This window comes from Trematomus bernacchii, unplaced genomic scaffold, assembly GCF_902827165.1.
Source record: "Trematomus bernacchii unplaced genomic scaffold, fTreBer1.1, whole genome shotgun sequence".
In the NCBI taxonomy this organism is placed as follows: domain Eukaryota; kingdom Metazoa; phylum Chordata; class Actinopteri; order Perciformes; family Nototheniidae; genus Trematomus; species Trematomus bernacchii.
The window spans coordinates 658,486-682,802 of NW_022987733.1; the positions used below are offsets into that span (position 1 = coordinate 658,486).

The window sequence follows — 24,317 nt, forward strand, 5'->3', positions numbered from 1 at the left end:
AATATAATTCCTCCTTTCTTTTTCAATTGGTTTGGCACATCCATTCTTCTGCAGTTATCTGCAACAAACACACACACACACACACACACACACACACACACACACACACACACACACACACACACACACACACACACACACACACACACACACACACACACACACACACACACACACACACACACACTGTCTTTTGTATAAAAAACAAAGACATATCCAGCAAAGAAGTTCCCATGGCAATCTTCTCAGTGTTTGCGCTGGAAGGAAAACAGACACAGAAATAGATTTTAAACCGAGCATGCTAAGAAAAGTCAATAAAACCATATTCCAATTATTCCCAGATGCTATGTCCCGAGCCAATGATGTAATGTGAGCATGAGAAATAAAACAATCTTATAATGTTGCAAAGGGTACACCCAAATATATCAACACGTCTCACTTCCCTTTTCTTGCGGTTTTGCCAATTGTGTTGTGAAAAGATCTTAACCCGGCGAAATAAAGTCATTATCAACGGTAGGAAACTTGCTGCAAAATATTCTGGGGTCAGGGTTAGGGTTAAGAAACTCCCTTTGGAGGGAACACAGGGATTTTAGCCTTTGCAGACCATTTACATGCACAAACGACTAAATATATAACACACTAAAAGAAAGGGTAAACCCCAAAAAGCACAACAGGGCCTCTTTAAGCGTCTTAGACAATAACTAGTTGGGGACTGAGTAGATGTGCTCAGGTTAAAGTAACATGAATTGATGCAGAAACTTTGACATAACATAAGCCCCCCTTCATCAAGTTTGTTAATGTCAGACCAGTCACATGACCTTATCGAGTGTGGTGCTTAAGGGTTCTGTAAGGGCACATGATTGCAAGGAAATAAATACCTGATACAATACAAATATTCAAAAAAACCTCAGGTACAGTACTGTATGTGAAAATTGCAGAGACATAGACAGCTTCCATATTCTCAAAAGATGATGTTCTCCTGCTTGACTGCCAGCTGTCCAGGGTATTTTATGAACAACGACACACAGGAAACATTCAATCATTATTTAGGATGATCTGGAGGTGCCACCTTTTCTACAATCAGCACTTTTTTAAAGCCCATTTGTTAAGTGGACAGTAAGTATTCATATGAGTATGGGGTAAATGTACATATAAAATGGACGTTATATAATTTGTCAATTTCTTCTCTTTATTCCACCATCTATCATTTACTTGCACCGTTCAGACATGTTGCTTTTTTTAGATGTCAATTGTTTATCTTGCAATCACTCATGTTGTCAAGTTCATTTCCCTTCATTTTATTGAGTTAAAGGGAAAACTTCATCTCAAAACCTTAACAGATGAAACCAAGTTTATCTGAATGGCGGCCCAGAATTAGTCAAAAACAGTCTTGACTCTACACTCTGACAGTCAACTGAGAAGATGTCAGATTTTTTTTAAACTTTTGGCGCTTGTCAGGCAGAAGAAAATCTTCCACTGACATTTCACATTCCTGAGCGGCACACACACACACACGCACACGCATGCGCGCACACACACACACACACACACACACACACACACACACACACACACACACACACACACACACACACACACACACACACACCACACACACACACACACACACACACCCACTTGGTAAAGTGAGAGTGGGCGGGCAGACAGAGAGAAAATAACTGAGCTCAGTTACAACAAGCTAACTCATCCAGTGTTGAGTCAATTCTTCCCTGGGTGTCTGACACACAGGTTCAAATGCTTTGGGAAAGTCAAACTGGTGAAGAAGTGTTATCCGACCGCCTAACTCAAGGTGAGTTGAAAGATTTATTACCAAATGTGTTTTTTTAATATCCAATGTTTTGCTTCTAGGCAAGTTTATTGCAGTTTGAATTATGTTGCTGTGAGAACTTTAGGAGGATCTTAAGGAAATACTGGCAACATTCACAAAGTTAGCTCACACGTCTATTCAGTCATTGAGGACAAAGTATCCAAAAATGTTGAGCTGAAAAACAAAAGGGTGTTCAAAACAAATTAGGAATCATCACAGAGAGGCAGTGACGAAACAAACTTGCATGGACAGGCTTATAGGTAGGGTAGGTTTTAAAATAGGGTAAAATTGCACACATCACAAGTTAAAAATAAACAATAAGAAATTCCCCTCGGATCAGATGTTAAGACCTTTACAGATACATCCAGCATAGCAACAACATATTACATTTTAATAGGTTAAGAGATACATGGAGGTAACAGGTATGATAAAAAATAAAATACAATAAAATAAGAGACTAAGTGAATTGATGCAACAATATGAAACCCTATAAAATAAATTAAACATATAGGTACAACAAACATAAAAAGATAATAGTAATAAAAATGTCTAATAGGTTAAAAGATTAAAGGACCATCTTAAGAGGACATTTATCTATTAAAACTGTTAAATAAATAATAGATAAAACCCTTTAAGACCTGAAATGACAACGGAAAAAAACTGAGTGCAAGGAAAACATAATCCCAGACTCAGAGCGTGACACATTCACGACTCATTCATTGTTTTTCTGTCCATGACTGAAGTGGATCGGTAGGTTAAGAAGGTGTTATTGTTCATTGATGCCACTGTGAGCAGAGATATAGGTATCAGGGGAAAAAAGAGTGATTCATCCCTGGAGAGAAATCTCCCTTAGAAATCAATGTTTTTCTTCCAAGCTATTTTTATAGTGTCATGTCAAAGTGTTTTTGGATAAACTAACTATTGGTTGATTCTTTCAGGCTTCACTAGTTTCAGTGTCCGTTTTTAAACACCTTAATTCTCCCTAATTTAACCACAGTCTTACCTGTTGCCTCATTTATTTTCCCCACTCAGGTTTATGTTGTTGGTTCAGTCGCAGCTTTGTCACAAATAAAACATGTCATTTGGGTAAACATGTAGGCTCTGATAGCTGGTGCTATTTTATATTTGTATGTGGTGTGGTAATAGCATTGTTGGGTGTTTGTTCATACGGTAACTCCGAAATACCTTGACAAATAGTGGACAGATTGCCGGACATTTTGTACAGACATAGAATAAATTGCAATAATTAGCAAGGCAAGGCAAGGCAAGACAAGACAAGACAAGGCAAGGCAAGGCAAGACAAGACAAGGCAAGACAAGACAAGGCAAGTTTATTTATATTGCACCTTTCAACACAAGGCAATTCAAAGTGCTTTACAAAAATGAAAGACATTCAGAAAATGGCATTTAAAAACAATCCCTTAGCGATCCCTTAAGTTTTTAATCTGGCATCATCACCCCGTAAATGTTTCAATTATTTACACACACACCTTATATCAATCCTAAACCCCCTTCCAAGCATAAAGGAGGCTTTTTAGGACATTATGTCACTAACACTATCACCAACCCCACTTATTTTAATGGATATTCATCTATTTATTGTTAATACTACCATCAACACTATAGTATCATGCACTATCATGACATTGTATTGGCCTACACGCCAGCAGAAGAACAATCCACTTAGCACTTTCATTATGACTGCCACTTTTTAATGATAAAGTCTAAAAGTCACTGTGTGTAAACGGTATGTTGTGTTGTAAATCTTATTTTATGAAAATTAAATGGACAATAAAGTAATCTGAATCTGAATCATAGACGAAATGCTTGTAAAACTAATGACATCCCATTACTTTGGCTAATGTTACATTATATTAAAACTTGTCCATGTTCTACATATCTGTCTCTGCTCCTGTTGAAAATGTTAATTTTCATCAACTTTCTAACAAGTAATTGTTCCAATCAACACTGCATGTCCTGCTGTTCATCCAGAATAATCCGGAAACAGGGTTTTCTGTTTTAAAAACACCAATATAACGGACAAGAAATTAATTCTTTATCATAAATCTCGGAGATGGTCATAGCAAAACCTGGACAAATAACAGCTGTCTGAGAGATAGATAGATAGATAGATAGCACTTTCATTATGACTGCCACTTTTTAATGATAAAGTCTAAAAGTCACCGTGTGTAAACGGTATGTTGTGTTGTAAATCTTATTTTATGAAAATTAAATGGACAATAAAGTAATCTGAATCTGAATCATAGACGAAATGCTTGTAAAACTAATGATATCCCATTACTTTGGCTAATGTTACATTATATTAAAACCAAATTGATGGTTTGGCAATCATAACAGGATTTAAGGATGATATTATGAAGATAAATGTACACCAGTGTTATCTTCTAACACAACCCTCTCTTAATGGGCCTGCTTAATGGTTGGCACCTGTGAATCTCCAACGGTGAAATATGTCATTTCAGGCAGTTTTGCGCAGCTGTTACTGCCTTACTGATAATGTGTGTGGTGTTTCTTCTACAGCACTTACAAACACTGTACCAGTGTTTGGGAGGATACACCCTTTTCAATTCTCTGTGGGATTTATTTACAGTGAGTCAAGTTTAGCGAACGCTCCAGTGGTTTCTTTGTGGATTTGTTAGTAAACTGAAGTCACAAGATCCCTGCTGCTGTTTGCCCTCTTAGATCTTGTCCAAAGTGTTTACATGGTGTTAGAAATCGAGTTCCTTTACTTCTTATATTTATTTAGGCAGGCAGGCAGGCAGGCAGGCAGGCAGGCAGGCAGGCAGGCAGGCAGGCAGGCAGGCAGGCAGGCAGGCAGGCAGGCAGGCAGGCAGGCAGGCAGGCAGGCAGGCAGGCAGGCAGGCAGGCAGGCAGGCAGGCAGGCAGGCAGGCAGGCAGGCAGGCAGGCAGGTAGGCAGGTAGGCAGGTAGGCAGGTAGAGGTAGGTAGGTAGGTAGGTAGGTAGGTAGGTAGGTAGGTAGGTAGGTAGGTAGGTAGGTAGGTAGGTAGGTAGGTAGGTAGGTAGGTAGGTAGGTAGGTAGGTAGGTAGGTAGGTAGGTAGGTAGGTAGGTAGGTAGGTAGGTAGGTAGGTAGGTAGGTAGGTAGGTAGGTAGGTAGGTAGGTAGGTAGGTAGGTAGGTAGGTAGGTAGGTAGCGCGTGGCGTAGTGGCGTAGTGCGTAGGTGTTCGGATCAGGGGAGCACAGGTTCAAACCCCACTGCAGTCAGCATGTCGTTGTGTCCCTGGGCAAGACAATTCACCCCAAATTGCTCCTGTGGGGATTGTCCACAGTATTGAGTATGTAAGTCGCTTTGGATAAAAGCGACTAACAAGTAACATGTAATGTAATAGATAGATAGTGTCGTAGCAGCTTTAAAATCAGCTGTGGTCTAGAGAGAATAATCAGTTAGGTAACAAACGTACAGCAACACAATATTCGTATTAAAAGCAATAAAGATCTTTATACTTGCAAGTATGACGTCTCCTCCAACGGAGAACGCACTGTTCTGAGTGAAACAGGCTCTCTTTATAAGAGGACATCACAAAGCAGATTTACATTACAACAACATTCTGGGAGGCAGATTCTGATATAGCGGATATTTGTTAAGATCCACATGTCACGGATAGGATCATATTCTGTGCTAAATAAGAGACATGTAATCATTTACAAAACATCACCATGTTTTTATTTAACAAAATAATGTTGTTTAATCCACGTGAGCGTACTACAACCATACACAAACAATCGGTTTGTTTTTTTATCAGGAAATCCAGCCCGGCTCAAACAAACAATTTTTAATCATCATCCTCACGATCATTTAATGTATCATATGTTCGCCAAATTGACACTAACAATCATGAATTTGCCGTAGTCAACTTAATTAAAACTTTATTAACGTGCCTAAACTCAGTAATTTACTAAAAATAGGTTTATTTTTAATGGGGCCTCGTCATCTCAGCTGTGCACCGTTATGGTGTAAATATAACCTATCTACCAATTGGATCAAATATAAAAGTCAGCCGAATTAGTATTGATACTGCAAGGAGACGTATTGTGTGAAAAGAAATCTAAGATGTTGTTTAATTGCTGATATATTTATGATCCACGTCACGTTTTCAGTTTTGGCGGCAGTGCTTCCTGTTTGTCCAGAAGTCTTCTCATCAGGGCTCTATAAATACAGAACTATGGCAGATATGTACTATTTAATGCAGCCGAACCGTGTATTACAATGCCGTTATGTGATGACTTTCAAAGAGAAAAGCAAGCACACTCGGAATAAAGTATTATTTTATTTAAAACATTTTTTTTCGGATTTCACATCGCATAAACACCATTTCCCAACGTGCATTGCGGCTAAACCATCGAATCACCGAGCTGAGGACCTTGCCTACGTCTGTTTCCGGTATTTTTTATGACGGATGTATTTTGTTATACACACATTCCTTCACATTTAAATTTAAATTTACATTAAAGTATTTCGTGAGGCCTTCTAAAATATTTTTAAATATAACTACGGTTCTAGTTGAAGAGTTTGTACATTAACATGAACCGAAGCTGTTGCCTGGCAACGCAATCGCACAACGTCACGTCCGTTAATTCCACATCCACACCTTTATATACACAGTCTATGATCCACACACATGGATTAACATCGATTTAATACATTAATGTAGCCTTTGTTTCTGCTAAAAGAGGTGTCGACCAGCTGGGGCAACAAGAAAATCGGCGAAATCGAGTGTGACTATTAAACAATAAATCATTATTATATTAATATTGACAATAACAACCGACCGTCGGGGTAGCATTTGCTTGGCATTTCCGGGTATATCTCCACTGGTTGGGCCATGTTAACAATACCGTGTAACTGTCACGTTTGAAGGGACGAAATTGTGACATCTTCACGTCTCCCAGCATGGTAAATCGTCACATGTTCACGTCTTGCCGTGATACCGGGTTGGATATTAATGCCAGAGCTGGAACTCTGCAGTTATTGAGACAGCAGAGCTTTGGCCACTTTTACGCACTATGCTCCTCAGCATTGCCCCCCCCCGCTCTGTAACGGTACGTGGTCTGCCACTTCGTGACTGAGTTGCTGTGGTTCCTAAACGTTACCACTTACAGTTTACCGTGGAATATCTAGGAGCAGGGGCGGACTTGGACTAAAATTCAGCCCTGGAAACTGACCCAGTCCGGCCACATGAAATGTCAAATGTTAGAAATCCGCTGTTTATTATTTAAAGTTTTACGTCCGATTCGCTCATTTTTTCCTCTCTGTACACAGCTCCAGTTTGGGCATTGGCCTGTCATCAGATTTAACTTTTAGTTGCTGCTGTTTAGTAAAATTATTTTTGGTGAAATACTCCAAATCTCCACCCTCCATAATTGCACTTGCTTCAGTTGCTTGCTACTTTCTAAGGGCGGTGATGACAGTTACAGTACGAACTGAAGTTGATGCGATTTGATTGGATTGTGAGACAAGGGAAGCCAGCCACCTCTGGATTGGCCTTGGCATGGCCCTGCCCAATCACAGGTTGGCAGGGGCATGACGTGAGCCTCATCTGATTGGTCAATCCCTCAATTTTTTTTCACCAAGGGAAGCCAATTTCGGCTTGCCTCCTTTCGCAACAGAGAGTGCAATCTACTGTTTCACCATAACATCTAGAGGGGCGCTGTTTCAGTCTTTGTAAAATACTCAATGAGAATGGGGGAGAGATGGGCCGGCAGCAACACACAGCACAGAATAATTACCGAAACTAAACGAAGTGTTTTTATTTATTTATTAAAATTATAACTACAATCCAAAAAAACAGGGGAAGCCTGGCTTCCCTTGGCCTCCAGGAGAAAACACCACTGAGTTCAAGGGATAATTCTCACCCACCTCTTGCTCTTGCCCTGCAGTTGTATGTGCCAGTTGAGCTGGTTCTTCCACCAGCTCAACTGTCGGGTTTGGGGAAATAGGACCCAAGTGCAGTTCAAAAATACAAAAAGGTTGTTAACAAAAAATGGCTTTATTAACAAAAGCTGAAGGCATAAAAAACAAGAAACTAATAAACAGAAACAAAACCGGGGAACACGACAGACAGGAACAAACTTACAGACGGGAACAGGCAGGAGACATGGACAAGCATAGACGACAGGTAGCAGGGACATGAAATGACGACGAACAGACCTGGAGCACAGGGGAAGACAAGACTAAATACACAGAAGGGTAATCACAGGACAAGACACAGCTGGACAGGGTAGGCAGAAACACAAGGGCAACAGGTGAACACAATGAGGCACAATCAGACACACCAGGGAAACTAACGACGGGAAGGAAAACACACGGAGTAGGATCAGACAAGACACAAGGACGAAAACACTTCAAAACAAAACAGGAAACCAGAGACAGAAAAAGACAAGACAAAACACAACACAGACAGACAGATCGTGACATTACCCCCCCCCTCAAGGGACGGATCCCAGACGTCCCAAAAAGTCCCAAAAAGTCCAAAAAATTCCAGCAGGGTGGGTGGAGGGGGTCTGGAGGACGGGTTTGGGCTGACAGCACCCTGGGCACAGCGGAGGACCCGGAAGGGGTCTCGGGCGGACGGCCCGGGGGCAAGGCAGAGATCAAGGAGGGGGTCTCGGGCGGACGGCCCGGGGGCAAGGCAGAGATCAAGGAAGGGGTCTCGGGCGGACGGCCCGGGGGCAAGGCAGAGTTCAAAAAAGGGCGAAGACCACAGCGGGCGAACTCAGGGGGCCGGGTATGAGAGCAAAGGCAGCGGCTGAAAGAGTCAGGAGGCCGGGCTCGAGGGCGAAGGACACGGCTGGGGAAATCAGGGGGCCGGGCTCGAGGGCGAAGGCAGCGGCTGGAAGAGTCAGGGGGCCGAGCCCGAGGGCGAAGACCGCGGCTGGGGAACTCAGGGGGCCGGGCTCGAGGGCGAAGACCGCGGCACTCAGGGGGCCGGGCTCGAAGGCGAAGGCCACGGCTGGGGAAATCAGGGGGCCGGGCTCGAGGGCGAACAAGAAGGCGGCGACAGGACAACCCCGGAGGACGAGCAGGAAGACGCCGACGGGACAGCTCCGGAGGCCGGGCAGGAAGGCGCCGACGGGACAACTCCGGAGGCCGGGCAAGACCCAGTATCGGCCGGACAGGAACCGGAGCCGACGGGACAGGCGTAGACGGGATCCTGAACATGACATGGGCTGGTGTCAATGGGACCCCAGATGGAGCAAGGGCTGGTGTCGACTGGACCCCCAACGGAACAGGACACAGAGTTGGCAGGACCCCCGGCGGGACAGGTGTCGGCGGGACCCCCAACAGGACAGGATATGGTGTAGGCAGGAAACCCGGCGGAGCAGGTGTCGGCGGAACCCCCAACAGGACAGGATCTGGTGTAGGCAGGAAATCCGGCGGAGCAGGTGTCGGCGGGACCCCCAACAGGACAGGACATGGGGTTGGCAGGACCCACAGCGGAACAGGTGTCGGCAGGATCTCCAACGATACTGGACGTGGAGTTGGCAGGACCCTCAGCGGAACCTCCAACGGCACAGAACATAGGGTTGGCAGGACCCCCGGCAGAAGAGTAGTCGGCGGGACCTCCAACGGGACAGGACATGGGGTAGGCGTCGGCCGTAGAGCCAACAGGATACGGGGGGCTGGCGTCGGCCGGAGAGCCAACAGGATACGGGGGGCTGGCGTCGGCCGGACCACCGACAGGACACGAGGGGCTGGAGTGGAATCCACAGGTGGATTGGAGGAGGCAGGAAATGCAGCAGAAGACGTCAGAGTTGAGACCTGAGCAGCAAGGTTTGAGATGTGTAGAGCCATGGACTGATTGCTTTCAACTAAGGCTCGCATCATCTGCTCATGTTGGCCCAGAAGATTTCCCTGATGAGAAATGACGTGCTGGACCGGAACAGAGGCCGGAACCATGGCTGCTGGGGCCAGAACTGGGGCTGGAACCATGGCTGTATGGGCCGGTTCTGGAGCCGGAACCATGGCTGTGTGGGCCGGTTCTGGAGCCGGAACCATGGCTGCTGGGGCCAGAACTGGGGCTGGAACCATGGCTGCTGGGGCCAGAACTGGGGCTGGAACCATGGCTGCTGGGGCCAGAACTGGGGCTGGAACCATGGCTGCTGGGGCCACGGCTGGAATCCTGGCCTTGCGTCTCCTAGAGACCCTTTGGAGGCTCTGTGGACCTCCTAAGGCAAGGCGGGATCCCGAGAAGGGGTTTGAGGCTTGAGGCTGGCACTCAGGGCTGCTAGTAAAAAGTCTTAGCTTCTCAGGCAACAAGCTCCTAAGCCAGGGCTTGCTGTCAACCTCCCTGCGTGCCTCGTTAAGGGCAGCCTCTTTGGCCTCTCTGGATGAGGCCCTCCTCCAGTCATTGAAAATACATTCCAGATTGTATTTAAGCTCATAAAGCTCTTGGCTAAATGAAAAAACTGCTGGGTCCATACTGGTCTGTTCGTACTGTCGGGTTTGCGGAAATAGGACCCAAGTGCAGTTCAAAAATACAAAAAGGTTGTTAACAAAAAATGGCTTTATTAACAAAAGCTGAAGGCATAAAAAACAAGAAACTAATAAACAGAAACAAAACCGGGGAACACGACAGACAGGAACAAACTTACAGACGGGAACAGGCAGGAGACATGGACAAGCATAGACGACAGGTAGCAGGGACATGAAATGACGACGAACAGACCTGGAGCACAGGGGAAGACAAGACTAAATACACAGAAGGGTAATCACAGGACAAGACACAGCTGGACAGGGTAGGCAGAAACACAAGGGCAACAGGTGAACACAATGAGGCACAATCAGACACACCAGGGAAACTAACGACGGGAAGGAAAACACACGGAGTAGGATCAGACAAGACACAAGGAGGAAAACACTTCAAAACAAAACAGGAAACCAGAGACAGAAAAAGACAAGACAAAACACAACACAGACAGATCGTGACATCAACTCTCTGTCCCTCATCATGAACGCAGGAGGCTGGCTGTATATCTGAAATCGCGCCCTCATCATTCTCTTCATCATCTTGCACTTGTTCTAAGCTGCTGATGATAGTGCTTGAAGCAGCGCTGCTGCCAAAAAGGTCAATTTGCGACATTTATATGCTTCACCTGCGAGTGACTTCACCTTTTTTTCTCTTGCCTTCTCGGCCCCACCTTTTTCTTTTCGTTTTCTTTGATTTTTATCCATGTTTTTTCATCCTCCCTGTCTGCCGCGGCGTCTCTTCGTGTGGCCGGTCTTTTTTCTTCTTCGTGTGTGATTATTTGACAGATAAGAACCACACAACTGCATTAGCGGCCGCTGTCGCCCTCTGTCGGCCGTCAGCGCAACTTAAATGATGACGTTAAACAAGTTTTAAACGGCCGGCCGTCAACGGGCCTTGACGACCGGCCGTTCTGTGGTTCTCCAGATTCTACAGATGGCCAGTCCGCCCCTGTCTAGGAGAGAAGACATTTCACGAACTGACTTGTTGCAACGGTGGCATCCTATTACAGTACCACGTTGGAATTCAGTGAGTTCTTTAGAACGACCCATTCTTTCACAAATGTTTGTAAAGGCAGACTGCATAGGTGCTTGATTTTATACACCAGTGGCAATGGGACTGAGCGACACACCTGAATTCAATGATTAATACTTTTTTATATAGTGTATGTGGCATGACAAGCTCTTTGCCCAGCTCCTTTATGAAACGCCGCCGTACATTGGTCACACCACCCATGTAATCCGGGTGTTGTGCAGTAAAGATGGAGTAGCCATTGAGGGTGGCAACATCGAGCACATTGTGCCAGAGCACCATGGGCCTCCTCCATGTTCTCCGCTTGCATGTGAACTCCGGCACCAACCGTTCCGGGAACCATCTGATCCATTGTGTCCACTCCTGATTTTGTTATGTTATATTACTGAATCACTTCTGGTTTCTTCTTTACACTGTTGTCATCCACTGCTCTGTCATCATGCATGATGCTCAGGAGGACAACAGCTTTCCCCTTTTTCGGCACATAGCTCACCATGGTCATGTTGCCAATGAATCTAAATTCTGAGCTATGCTTTTCCCTCAATTTGGATAGCTTCATGACAGGCGGTATGTCTGGCTTCTTCTGGCGTAGAGTACCCACAATGGTCAGGTTCTTCTCAAGCAGCTTTTCAGCCAGAGGGATACCGGTGAAGAAGTTGTCCATTGTGATGTTGCAATATATAATAATATCGTACACTAGCAGCATTTGGCCAGTTCCTTCTGTGTAATTTGACATAGACATGAAGTCTCTTCCTCACTAGTAATGGATGACAAGGTCAGGTAATGTTCAAATATTATGTACTGTTATCTTTCACAAGATATCAAATATCTTCTTAGGTAGAAGAAGTGTAAGATAAGACTTGCATGAATCAGAAGTGCAAAAGCAGCCTGTTGAGTTGTGACAAGTTTGGCATATGAAAAGTTGTCCACGGTAAACATGTTCCTAACAGCAAACGTTTACAAATAAAAGCTACCTATCAAATTCCTTAGTGAATACATGCTCGTTCCAAATCACTGTAAAATAATTATTTATAACTAAATAATTATTATAGTATGTCTTTTTTTCATTGTTATCACACTTACATACATGGGTCATTTTTGACCCATGTATGTAAACCTGATGTAGAAATACAAAAACTATTTTAGTGCATAAATTAAGAAAGGTAGATTGAAAATAATGATGTGTGGTGATCAAAAACAAGATATTTAATGAATACTTGGAATATTAAATGATTAAATAAAGTCATTTCCAAAAATATAGCTAAGAAACACTCACCCATGCATCAAATAACATTGTATGTCAATACGGGTCATTTTTTACCCATGTTGTCCCTTAGAAGGGTGGCGATACAAAAATGATTTTTATTCAAAAAGTAAGAAAGGAAAAATGAAAGTAAGAATTTGTGATGATCAAAAACAAGTTAATTGAGGAATACCTGGAATTCTGAATTATTAAAGTAATTTGTTGCAAAGATATTTACAATTAAAACTCACTCGGGTCACTTTTGACCCATGTTGTGTATCAAAGGGTTAATATTACTGCTATAACAATCACACATTGAGTTCATTGTTATGCAATGTTAAAATCAGACCGTTGTTTTTTTAAATAGTCTGAATGAAAACAGCTCTCAGGTGAACTCATATGAAATAAACAGCTGATTCCTCACACAAAACTGTTATTAAAAGGTTAGTAACAGTTTATTAAAAGGTTGTTTTGGACCCCATAGAGACAAACCTGCTTTAAAGACACTTCCTTTTTCTAACCCTTCGAACAACAGTCATGAAATTCATTCTTTATCATAAATCTCAGAGACGGTCATAGCAAAACCTGGACAAATAACAACTGTCTTGTTAAATAGCTCCAAGTGTGAGTGGGAAAATGGTTTTAGAAAGTAAACTTGATGTATGACATGAACACTTAAACATGTGGAGTGTCTGTCGCTGTGGAGGACGAGCATGAGCTCGAGTACAAGTGCAGCTGTGTTTGTGAGTCGCACGTAAACATGAAGCATCATTAAACCGGAGTAAAGAACACTCATCATCAGTGAATCAAGTCTGCTGCCAGATGAATGTGTCGCGTACAGGCACAGTGCTGCCAGCATGTCAATGAAAGAGCTGTTTGCCACTGACTATTGACTGCTGGGTAAATACCACACACAGTAATAGAGCTTCGAGCTCAATGGATGACGCCATTCATGGAGCACGAGACAGATATAATGGTTTAATCAATGATAGAGCCATTTATTGTTTGTGTCATAGCCAGGTTGCTTATTCAGTGCTGGACTACCATGGAGCCTAGAGTGCAGCATGAATGTTGGATTGGTTTTCTATTGACTCTATGCAGTACTCCTGTGTGCCTGAAAATGTAGGGTTAGGGTTAATGATAAGTATTACACCCACAGTCGTTGGAGAGTTTCAGCAAAGGTGTTGTTTAGAAGTTTCAATATACCTAACACATCATGGGAAATGTTTAAACACAACACACCCCCAATTCTACAGCGTTTTAAGAATGGATGTATAAAGAAAACTTGTTGGAGGCGGGACTCCATTCGCTGAGAGTTGCTCAGTGGTGCATAAAGCCAAAAATACCTGAATCTGGGACACAGAGATTGCGCTATTGAGATATGCTTAAGCCCCACCTTCAATCCGCAGTTTCAGTCAAATAAGATAAGATAAGCGCTTAGAGCATCAGGAAAAGCGGGAAAACTTATTTTGAACTATATTTGACCAGAATTTGGGAATTTGTAACAAAAAAAGCCAGAAATGCTTAGACATTTTCTCTTTTCTGATGTCAGCTGGAGATTTTCCTATAAAATAAGATGTTTTTAAGAGACTTTGACTTAAAAAGATGCTTAAGATGCCTGGTCTAAAAACAAGACTTAAAGGGGACCTATCATGCAAAATGCACTTTTGTACGTCTTTTATACATGAATATGTGTCCCCGGTGTTCCAGGGAACTCACCAAGTGTCAGAAAACACAATCCTCTCTATTTTCCTCCATACCCAAATCTCTAAAAAAGGAGCTGCAACGGATCTGATAAAAACTGATCCAGATTTGAACACTGTCCTGACGTCAGGACAGTGGTGCTACGGCTATTGGGCCAACTCCACCAATCAGGAGGAGACAGCCACGGCCATTGCCGTTCGAAAGCGCTGGAGACGCTGTAGTACATATGCCAGGCCTGTAGGTGGTGCTGTTCTCACAGAATCAGCCCTTGCAAAAACAGAGCTAAAAAAGTGCAAATTGAGCGAAATGAGGCATGGCTAAAATGCATGATCTGTTTGGTATTTTGAAAAAAAAAAAGTATAAATATGCCTTATATAGGTATGGAACTACACTATATTATTCAAATATAGCATGATAGGTCCACTTTAAGTTATTACGTCTTATATCAAGTGTAACGACATATTCTGACTAGAAATTAGACAAATATACTTGGCAAGATTTTACATTTTTGCATTGTGGTGTCTTTGAGCATATCACACCAAAACATCTTATTTGGCCACAGTGCATTGTGGGTAATGTAGGCACAAGTTTTCTGTAACAAAAAGGCAATATCTCTCTGCCTTGATGTTGATCTTTTTAATGTATTAAACTGTCCGACTTGAGCTGTATTTGCGCATTGACTGGCTTGCCAGGGATTTTGGTTGAATACAGTTGGCCCTTGTTGTGGTCTGTCTGTTTCCAGTTTTGTTTTACTCTTCTTACGAGAAGCCTGACTCTGGAAGATTACGTTTCAATTTGCTTCCTTCCACCACTATTTCACTGAGATGTTATTGTTGCCAAGCAGTGTCACTCTATAAAGAGGATTTTTGAAAGCTATCAATCGGATGCAGAAAACAAATATTTTCCCTCTTGTCATGCTTTCGGGGGGTTTTCCAGTTGTCTTTACAGCTTGAAATAAATAAACCTTGCAATGGGCAAAAAATATATTGAACCAGGAAAAGGGCCGTATGCTTTGTGGGTGTAATCTATAGACACAAAACAAATGGCCCTATTCCCATCAACATGTTGTGTACACAGTGAGCCATTTAGAGTTGTATAAACTAATAATCTAATTAAAAAACGTACATGTGTGCTGAAGTGATTGCAACAGACTAACTTCTGAAGCAAATAATTGGCTCCCAATAATGAAAAAGAAAGACCTGAAGTTTGCCAGTTTGCTTTTGCACATTCCTTTTACAGATAAGGCTGCAAACCCCGCAGAACAAGATGCTGCACAAACACAGGTCAGCCAGTAAATTCTCTCTCAACACAGATCCCATCTCTGAAGCTTCTTCCTGGCAGGTTCATGTCCAACCAGCTGGAGGTCATGAACTTCAAGCCTTAGGCAAATGTAGGTTAGGAACCCACAGGCTAGGTTGACCTCTCTTTTAGGATAAATTACGAAATTGTCAGGGTTGGGAAAATAGGACCCAAATGCAATTAAAAAGAAAAAAAAGGTCAAGTAACAAAAACCTAGCTTTATTTAAGAAAAAACAAGAAAACACCTCAAATCCATGAACCGATAGCATGAGGTAGCATCCAGACAAAAACCCGACAGGGACAAACATGGAGGTGCAAGGAAGACATGAAAGTCGACGACCGAACATGGAGCAAAGGGGAAGACAAGACTAAATACACAGAAGGGTAATCACAGGGCAAGACACAGCATGGGCAGGGGAGGCAGAAACACAACAACAACAACAACAACAACAACAACAACAACAACAGGTGAACACAATCAGACAATCAGACACACCAGGGAAACTAAAGACAGGAAGGCAAACACAGGAAGTAGGACCAGACAAGACACTAGGAGGAAAACATTTCAAAATAAAAGGTGGAAAATGGCAACATAAATCCAAAACCATGACAGAAATGAGCAACCTTTTTTTCCTTTTACTTGAGTCATGACAGGATGGACTGTGTTTCTCGGACATTAAAGAGGACACATTTCCAGGTTCCTATTTGTATGTAGTGTCTCTACTGTGACATGTCTCCATGCTTTAATGTTCAGAAAGCTCTTTATTTTTCCCATTCTGCCTGTGCTGCAGCACCTCTTTTCACCCTCTGTCTGAAACCAGAGCCCAGTCTGCTCTGATTGGTTAGCTGGCCGGCTCTGTTGTGATTGGTCAACCCCTTACAGATGTGTCGGAAATGTGTTGGAGTGCTAGCCAATAGAAGCGTGAGCGTTTAATAGTGATGTTATTATGTCACAGACAAAACAAAGGAGTGTGTGGGAGAGAAACTCCCTCCGGGGGGATTTTAGTCTTTGCAGATCATTTGCATACTGTTATGTGTTTAAAGCTTGATGCACTGATCCATGGTGAATGCTATGGTTGAAAAGACATGGGCTACTGACAGAAAGCCAGATTGTACAGCAAACGTTGGGCTTTAGTATAAAACGATGGTCCTCGATCACAAGACATGTGCTCCAACAAATGTCAGACAATAACAGAAATGTAGGACAGAAGTATCACCTCTGACTGCTGCTCTCTCACCTAGATAATGTTTATTTATCAAGCATGGGAGACACAGAGTAAACACAGTGTGACATTAATTAATTCAAAGAATACAATCTCTCATTTGCTGTCTTTTATTTACCCAGAAAAAAACGTGTTAACAATGAGTCATTCAGATGACTGTTGACATGCGAAGAACGAGGAGTGCTTGGCTGAATACCAAATGAACACATGTTGGGAGGAGAATAGATATGGCATTTACAGTGATCTGTACTTCATCTCCTTCCTTATCGTTCAATTGGCTGAACAAATCTGCAATACATATCCATCTGAATAACAAACCCTTAGGGAGTTTTGATAATTGGAAATGTTAGATATAACAAACTTATTTCCTACACATCAGGTTTTTATTTTATGATTCATTAACTCTCATTAAAAGCTCCAAACTATGTTAAATATCATTGTTTTTGCAGCTGCTGTCAAGTCATTTTAATGTACTTTACATTCTAACTCAAACCAAAACTCTATTAAAAGTATTGATGCAGACACCGGTTTATTCTGGTGGTTTTCCAAGCTGTCAAACATTACTTAAAATAAATAGGGAAACAATATATTTGTACACTTCCCATGTCTGCACGTATAGATGTGTATTCAAGTCACGTCACTTGTGTAACAATGTTTGTTTACCGGGCGATATAAAGCTTGATGGCTCATCCATGTGAGAGGGTAAAAACAGTGTGTAGCCTTGGACCAGTACTATAAATAAAGGTTTAGGAGAGGAGATTTAAAAGAGTCTGCAATAACAGCCTAAGGCGGGAAAATAGTCTTAAGAGGGTGAGTACTGTGTAACGTTGGTGCTGTAGCATAAAAAAAAGGGGCTGATGACATGGCTTTATGTTTTTTTTTTTATATTTGATGGAAAGGATGTATATTTGTGCATTTACATCATGGTTGGTCTTTTTGAAAAGCCTTTACACTTAGCATTATGTATGTGAGGAGGCTCTGGGAGGTAATGTAAAATCAAGACATTGGATATTTACCAAATGACATGCTTAATGAACACATTGTTTTGCCTCCTTTCTGCTCACGTGATCATATATGGTACGTATGGTATACGGTTCCAGGTACCTGACTGAGGCTGGAAAAAGGAGTCTTTTTTATTATGCTCCTTGGTCTTGGAATGACCTTCAATCAAGCTTCAAACTGATGGCACTTGTCCCTATAGCCTGTTTTAAATTAGTGGCTCCTTATTTTCATCTAAAGTGACAGACAGAGAATCAGCACTTTTGAAACAGGTCTGAAACAGAGGGGATTATGGGATGCTGCAATGATCTGTTTGGTATTTTGAGCCAAACACTTCAGAGACATGTTCTGTATATATCTTGAGACCTATAATATATTGATGAAAAACACCATTATTAGGGGACCTTTAAGGCATTGTTTATTCTTTTTCATTTGAAAGTAAACCCATGCTTCTAAAAACAATGTGGGTCAATGTTCTGCCGCTTTTATGTTGTAAATAAAAGTAAATTGCCAACATCTAATCTCTCCTTTTCTTGTTTCTTTTACAAGTCTGCCACCATGATATGGAGATGGGTTCATTTAAGTGCTCTTCTTCTTGGAGCACTCACATCCCCAACTCCATCCTCCCAACACACCACTAACACTGACGGAGAATCTTGTCGCATCTACAGATCTGGCCGCTCAGCAGACTGTCTGGGAAGACAGTACGTAAATATCCCGTGGAGACAATTTCCATCCACACTGGAAGTGATAGATCTCTCTTACAATAAACTTCAAGCTGTCCGTGTTGACGACTTCCTCCGCCTCCCTCAGCTTCACACCCTAAAGCTGCAGTACAATAACATTTCACACATTGACAAAGATGCCTTTAAAAACAACACGCTGCTGGAGCATCTTAACATCTTCAATAACTCCCTGGAGGAAATTCCTGCCGCAGCTTTGTCTCCTCTGTTGAATCTGAAAAAGCTCTACATGTCCAATAACCTTTACAAAAGTGCGACTTTGGCTCATAGCTTTTCCAAATTTGTCAAACTGAAAGTTCTGTCTATGGGTGGCCCTCTGGTGATGGGTCTAAAGAAAGCTGATTTACAGCCCCTGAAGAACATTAAGTTACAGGAATTTGCAATTAAATGTTCATCCGATCTAAGTTACTACGAGCCTGGAAGTTTAGAAGTCATCCAGACAAGAGATATGGGCTTTGATATGGCCATAGATCAACTGCCACATGCTCTTCCATACATGCTACAGGACATTGCCAACAAGACCTTCAGGGCCATCCAATTCCGAAACATCTTTGAGTTCATGTACTACATGGAAGATGAAGACATTTTCAAGGGTTTAAAAGACATCACAGCCCAACAGCTCGTCTTTCACAGAGGTAAATTCAATGAGAATCTCCTCAGTATGGCTTTGATGAACTTACAAGACGCCCCCATCAAAAGGTTGAGACTTCAGTACATCGACTTTGCCCGTTCACCCACGTTTGTTAATAGCGGAGCTGGTTCCAGCATCACCGACCTGGCACTGGATAAGTTGGATCTTTGGTGAGTATCTCCCTATTACGGGGCACCCTGTCCTCGCATAAAATACAAATCATATGGTTTGAAACTTAACCAATGCTAATGTCATAATGTCATGTTTCTTGAATGATGTCATAAAAATGCAGTTTCCAACAACAATTCTAGGCTTAATTGTGGAGTATAAGCTTACATATTATTAAGTTACTCTGCATTCACAAAGAGATTATTAAGTTTTAACCTGTTAAGCCCTGAGCCTGTTTTTCAGGTCTCAGGCTCGAAAATGACATTCCCAGAACAAATGACCATATCTTCCCTTCTAAAAGGGTTAAATTAATAATCTTTTTTCTCAAAGTAATGATAAACCTGTGAGTTGGATGTAGAAAAGTCAGAATCAATATAGAAAATTCAGATTTTACATAGTAAAAAACTGTAAATTATAGTGTCCGTCCAAAAATTCTTTTTTACTTATAGTGAAAACCACCCTTGGATGATGGGTTAGTAGACTAAAGGCTTTAGGAATCCAAAGTACAACATATAATAAGTACCCTGTATCAAGATTGATGCAAAACAAGTGACATTTGACCTTTTTATAGAGATTTAGCAAAAAGAAACCACTTCTGGGGTCATTTGGGTGGATTTTCCATTTCTCTGGCCCCCCTTGCTCGATTTTGATGGTTGACACCTCTTTCTGACCGTTAGAGCCAATAGAATCGAAGGGGGAGTCCCCCACACACACACGTTGTGAAGGGAAAAGGTGGGGGCTTCGCGCATGTAATTTTGCATCAGAGTGGACCTATCTCTAGCTTTGACATCTGGAAACGGAAAAGCAGTTTTATTGCTTATGGATTATCAGAAATCATTTCAAAGGGACACAGACACATTAGATTAACGTATGGATTAACTTCAGCAGCGTTCTTATCGTTGTAATGCCATTGAAGACCACTTTGGAGAGACTACAGAGCCAAGGTAAAAATGTTAGCATTTTTAGCTACCTAGCGTCACCTGTTTTGATGTCCGTTTTTGCTTATAACGTCGCAAATACGTATAATTCAGTGGTAATGTTGGTGTCAATAGATTCGGTGTCACCTCACGATGTGAATCGATGTCATGGATGTAGAGAAAAGACAAATAATAAGGTTTTGTGAGTGATTTTCGGTGCAGTAAGGTGTTAGCATTTTTCGCTCGTTGCTAATTCAGAGGCTCAGTGTTAGCATTGTGGGTTTTCTTTTGAAAAAAAAAAAAAAATGATCAGTTCGATGAGTTTCTTCCCGTTACATGGATATAAAACATTCATAGTTTATTAAATGAACATGCCCTCAGACACTGTTTCCTGCAAGATGTTGCGGCAGTGCCCCGGTACCGGGGTCTCTCGGGCTTAACAGGTTAAGTCTATCAGGAATTCACAAACTTGCAATTACCTGACTTGATGTAGGTTCAAACCAAAACTCACAATATGTATAAGGTAGTGACATTGAAAAGAAATGTGTGCTAAAACTGAAATTCCTTCAGACCGTTTACCACAATAATAAATGCAGCTGAAATAAGTTTTGACAATTTTACAAAATGCAAAAACAATTAGATGCAACCTTAAGTAGCCAGTGTGCCACAAAAGTCAAATAGCACACGATGCTAAATTAATTAGCCTTCATTTAATTAGATTTCTCATAAGTAGCTCCATCTACCACGTTTTTAACCCTAACCCTAACCCTAACTGAACCCTTTTAAATATATTTCCTAAAATGAATCACTTGGTTTATGTAGCATACTGCATCATGTTTACAGCTGACTTGGAAAACTACCACAATTACCTGTAAAATAAATGGATGCTAAAACAAATCTCTATTTCTTTAGGTATATCAGCAACCCTGATATCCTGAGATTTGACTGGCGCTTCACCTGGTTCAACAAAGTTAAGGAACTGTCCATTCAGCATGTGTACTTCAACTTCGTTCCCTGCGATGCCTGGGTTGAGATGGAAGTTGTGGAGATACTGGATGCCTCCAATAATCGTCTCAATAATGAGTTCCTGTTTAACAAACAGTGTGATTACAGGGGCGCCGTGCCAAATCTTCATACCCTCAACATGAGCAGAAATGTCCTTACCAGTTTAAGAGACTTGTCAATGCTAACAAAGGAGTTCAAGCAGCTGCATGTATTGGATTTTAGCTATAACCAGATGGGATCTGCTGAAACAAGTCAGGACTGTGTTTGGCAAATAAATATCACCAGGATTATAGCTCACCACAATCCATTTGTAAGTGAAGCTCTCCAGTGTCTGCCCACCGCGGTGCAGTACTTGGACTTGTCCTACTGCAACCTCGACCAGCTGGACATGATGTACTTTGAGAAAGCCACCAACCTGAAAGAGCTCCTGTTAAGTGGAAATAAAATCAAGTATATACCATTTAAGTGGAAAAGTCAGTCACTGCAGTCACTATCTTTGGATGGGAATTCGTTTGGTCTCATTAGCAAGGCGTCTTTCCAGGATATGCCTCAACTATCTCAGCTGAGGGCAGGGAACAATCCTTTCCATTGCACCTGTGAACTCTATGCTTTCGTCCAGGATACGATTTCAAAGGCAAAGGTTAACCTGACCGACTGGCCTTGGAACTACAGGTGTTACCATCCAGAGGCCTTGCTAAACACAGTCATATCCAAATTCTTTCCAAGTCATGTGGCCTGTGACACCAGACTAGTGATCATCATCTCTGTGGTGACCACTGCAGCAGCGATCTTGATATTAATGCTGATTTGCTATATTTTTGACCTGCCGTGGTACACGAAAGCAACGTATCAGATCATCCGGGCCAAATACAGATATCACAAGGAAAAGGCGGCGGGGGAATTGGAGAATTTTACTTATCATGCCTTTATATCATACAGCCACTCTGATGCAGACTGGGTGAGGGAACAGCTCTTACCCAGTTTGGAGAATAACAAGAACCCTTATCGTCTGTGTATTCATGAGAGGGACTTCATGCCAGGAAAGTGGATCATCGATAACATCATTGACAACATTGAAAGCAGCCGTAAGGTACCGACATTGAGTTTTTCTTTACATGGCAAAATACAACACACGGAAATATTACAAAGCAATGTACTTCATGTTTCATTTTGCATTTTTTGTTGTGTCTCCATCCTCAGGTAATATTCATCCTCTCTCGGCACTTTGTTAACAGCGAGTGGTGCAACTATGAGCTGTACTTCACTCAGCAGAGAGCAATGGGAAAGACCTTTGGGGATGTCATTCTTGTGATGATGGAGCCCATGGATGCCGGGTCCATTCCCAGCAAGTATTGCAGGCTGAAGAAGATGCTCAGCACCAAGACATACCTGGAGTGGCCCCAGCAGGTCAACCTGCAGGCGTTTTTCTGGGCACAGCTGAGGAGTGTTCTGGGCAAGCCGACAATGACCCGAGAGGAGAGGCACAGCGTTAAGAGCAGAACTTTATCTGTGGGCGAAGTTTCTGTGATTGGGCCCCCCATCGGAGATACCAGGCCTGAAGGAGCAACATCTAATGCAGACAAAGAAGCAGTACCAAAAGATGAGATCATAAAAAGGAACAACTGTGAACTTTCCAATCAAAGACAAATTCCTCTAGTGGCACTTTGACAAAAAGGATAGAAAATAAAGAGGTTTTTTTTCAGTAGTGTCAAAGTACAGAACTGAGTTCAGGTAACCTTTTGGAAATGATGTATGTAAAAGCTGGGAGCAGGAGCCAACGTCTCATTATGAGGAAAAGGACATTACCATTTGACAGCCCATGGCATTCTGTCGTGTTTTCCCGAGGACCCAGAGATGCCCCCTGCTCCACGACAGGCCAGCTGCCAGGCTCCGAAACGCCACAAGCTGAAGATTTCTCCTTTTGTAATCTGGATACAGTAACAAGTGTGGTTTCAGGACGATATGGTGACAGGAGCCTGACTGTGAAAGGACTATGGTACATCTTTGCTCCTCTATATATAAGATATCAAGGGCCAATTCAATGGCCTAAATATAGCGATATAACAGGAATGCGTCCGTTAAACTGGACATATCATTTTGAAATCCCTTATGAATGTTGGTAGATATTTAGATTTAGCACGCCATGCTAGCTCTTCACGATGGGTAATGTTTAGTGGTTAGTTAAATCCTTGGTAAATGTTAAACATACACACATATGATTGACTGTCCTTTGTATTTAACCAATTCTTTGCACTGACATAGCCCATGATTTCATAGTGGCTTTTTAACAAACCCTCTAGTGTTTCAAGGTTGACAGATAATCACTAATTTGATTGCTGTCAGATACATTTCTTACAGTGGTTTGTAACGTTAATGTCAGTGTTTTCAATACGTGGTATTTTATTGATGGATTTGAGTTAAGTTGAGTTCACACTTGTGCAATACAATGATGATGAATGTTTCTTAAAATAACGTGATATTTTACAAATGACTTATTAGCTTTCACTTTCACATGAAGTGCATGAATCAGTATTATGTAACACTTTAAAAGCAGTCACTTTTAACAATTGTACATGTGAGACCTTTTGTAGAAATTGCAAATGGCCAGCAGATGACACCCTTGAACTTGGTTTGGTTGATGTCCTAGAGAGCGAGAAAGAGGGAGAGATGAGTTACAGATGAAGGAGACCAGTGTTAAAAATGTTGTGTGCATAATCATTATCATATTCTAGACAAACATGTTTGTTTCCCCTAGAATTTCAAAACTTACTGTGTTCCGTAGTTGCCGTAATATGTAAAGTACAGTATGTGCCTCATTTTAATTACTTGTGAAATGCTGGACATTTATACTTCTCGTTTTTTGTGTATTATTGTGTTATATCCTAGCAAAAATGACTATAAGATTGTGATTTTGTTTAACGGCTCTTACCCACAGACCTAGCGTCAAAGGTGTTAATGTGAGATAGTCGTAACATAACATATGTCAGAATAAAGTCTCTAAACTAACTAACTAACTGTGTG

At 42.0% G+C, this 24,317-nt stretch overlaps 1 protein-coding gene across 1 annotated transcript; it reads left to right on the top strand.

The window, feature by feature from the left end:
• Nucleotides 1–1,709: 1,709 nt before the first annotated feature.
• On the top strand, nucleotides 1,710–24,288 carry tlr18 (toll-like receptor 18). The gene is made up of 4 exons (XM_034145849.1): nucleotides 1,710–1,810; nucleotides 18,382–19,376; nucleotides 21,204–22,386; nucleotides 22,497–24,288. Exons 2-4 carry the CDS (start codon nucleotides 18,391–18,393, stop codon nucleotides 22,962–22,964), a joined length of 2,637 nt encoding a protein of 878 aa, XP_034001740.1. The 5' UTR covers nucleotides 1,710–1,810; nucleotides 18,382–18,390; the 3' UTR covers nucleotides 22,965–24,288.
• The last annotated feature ends 29 nt before the right edge of the window (nucleotides 24,289–24,317 follow it).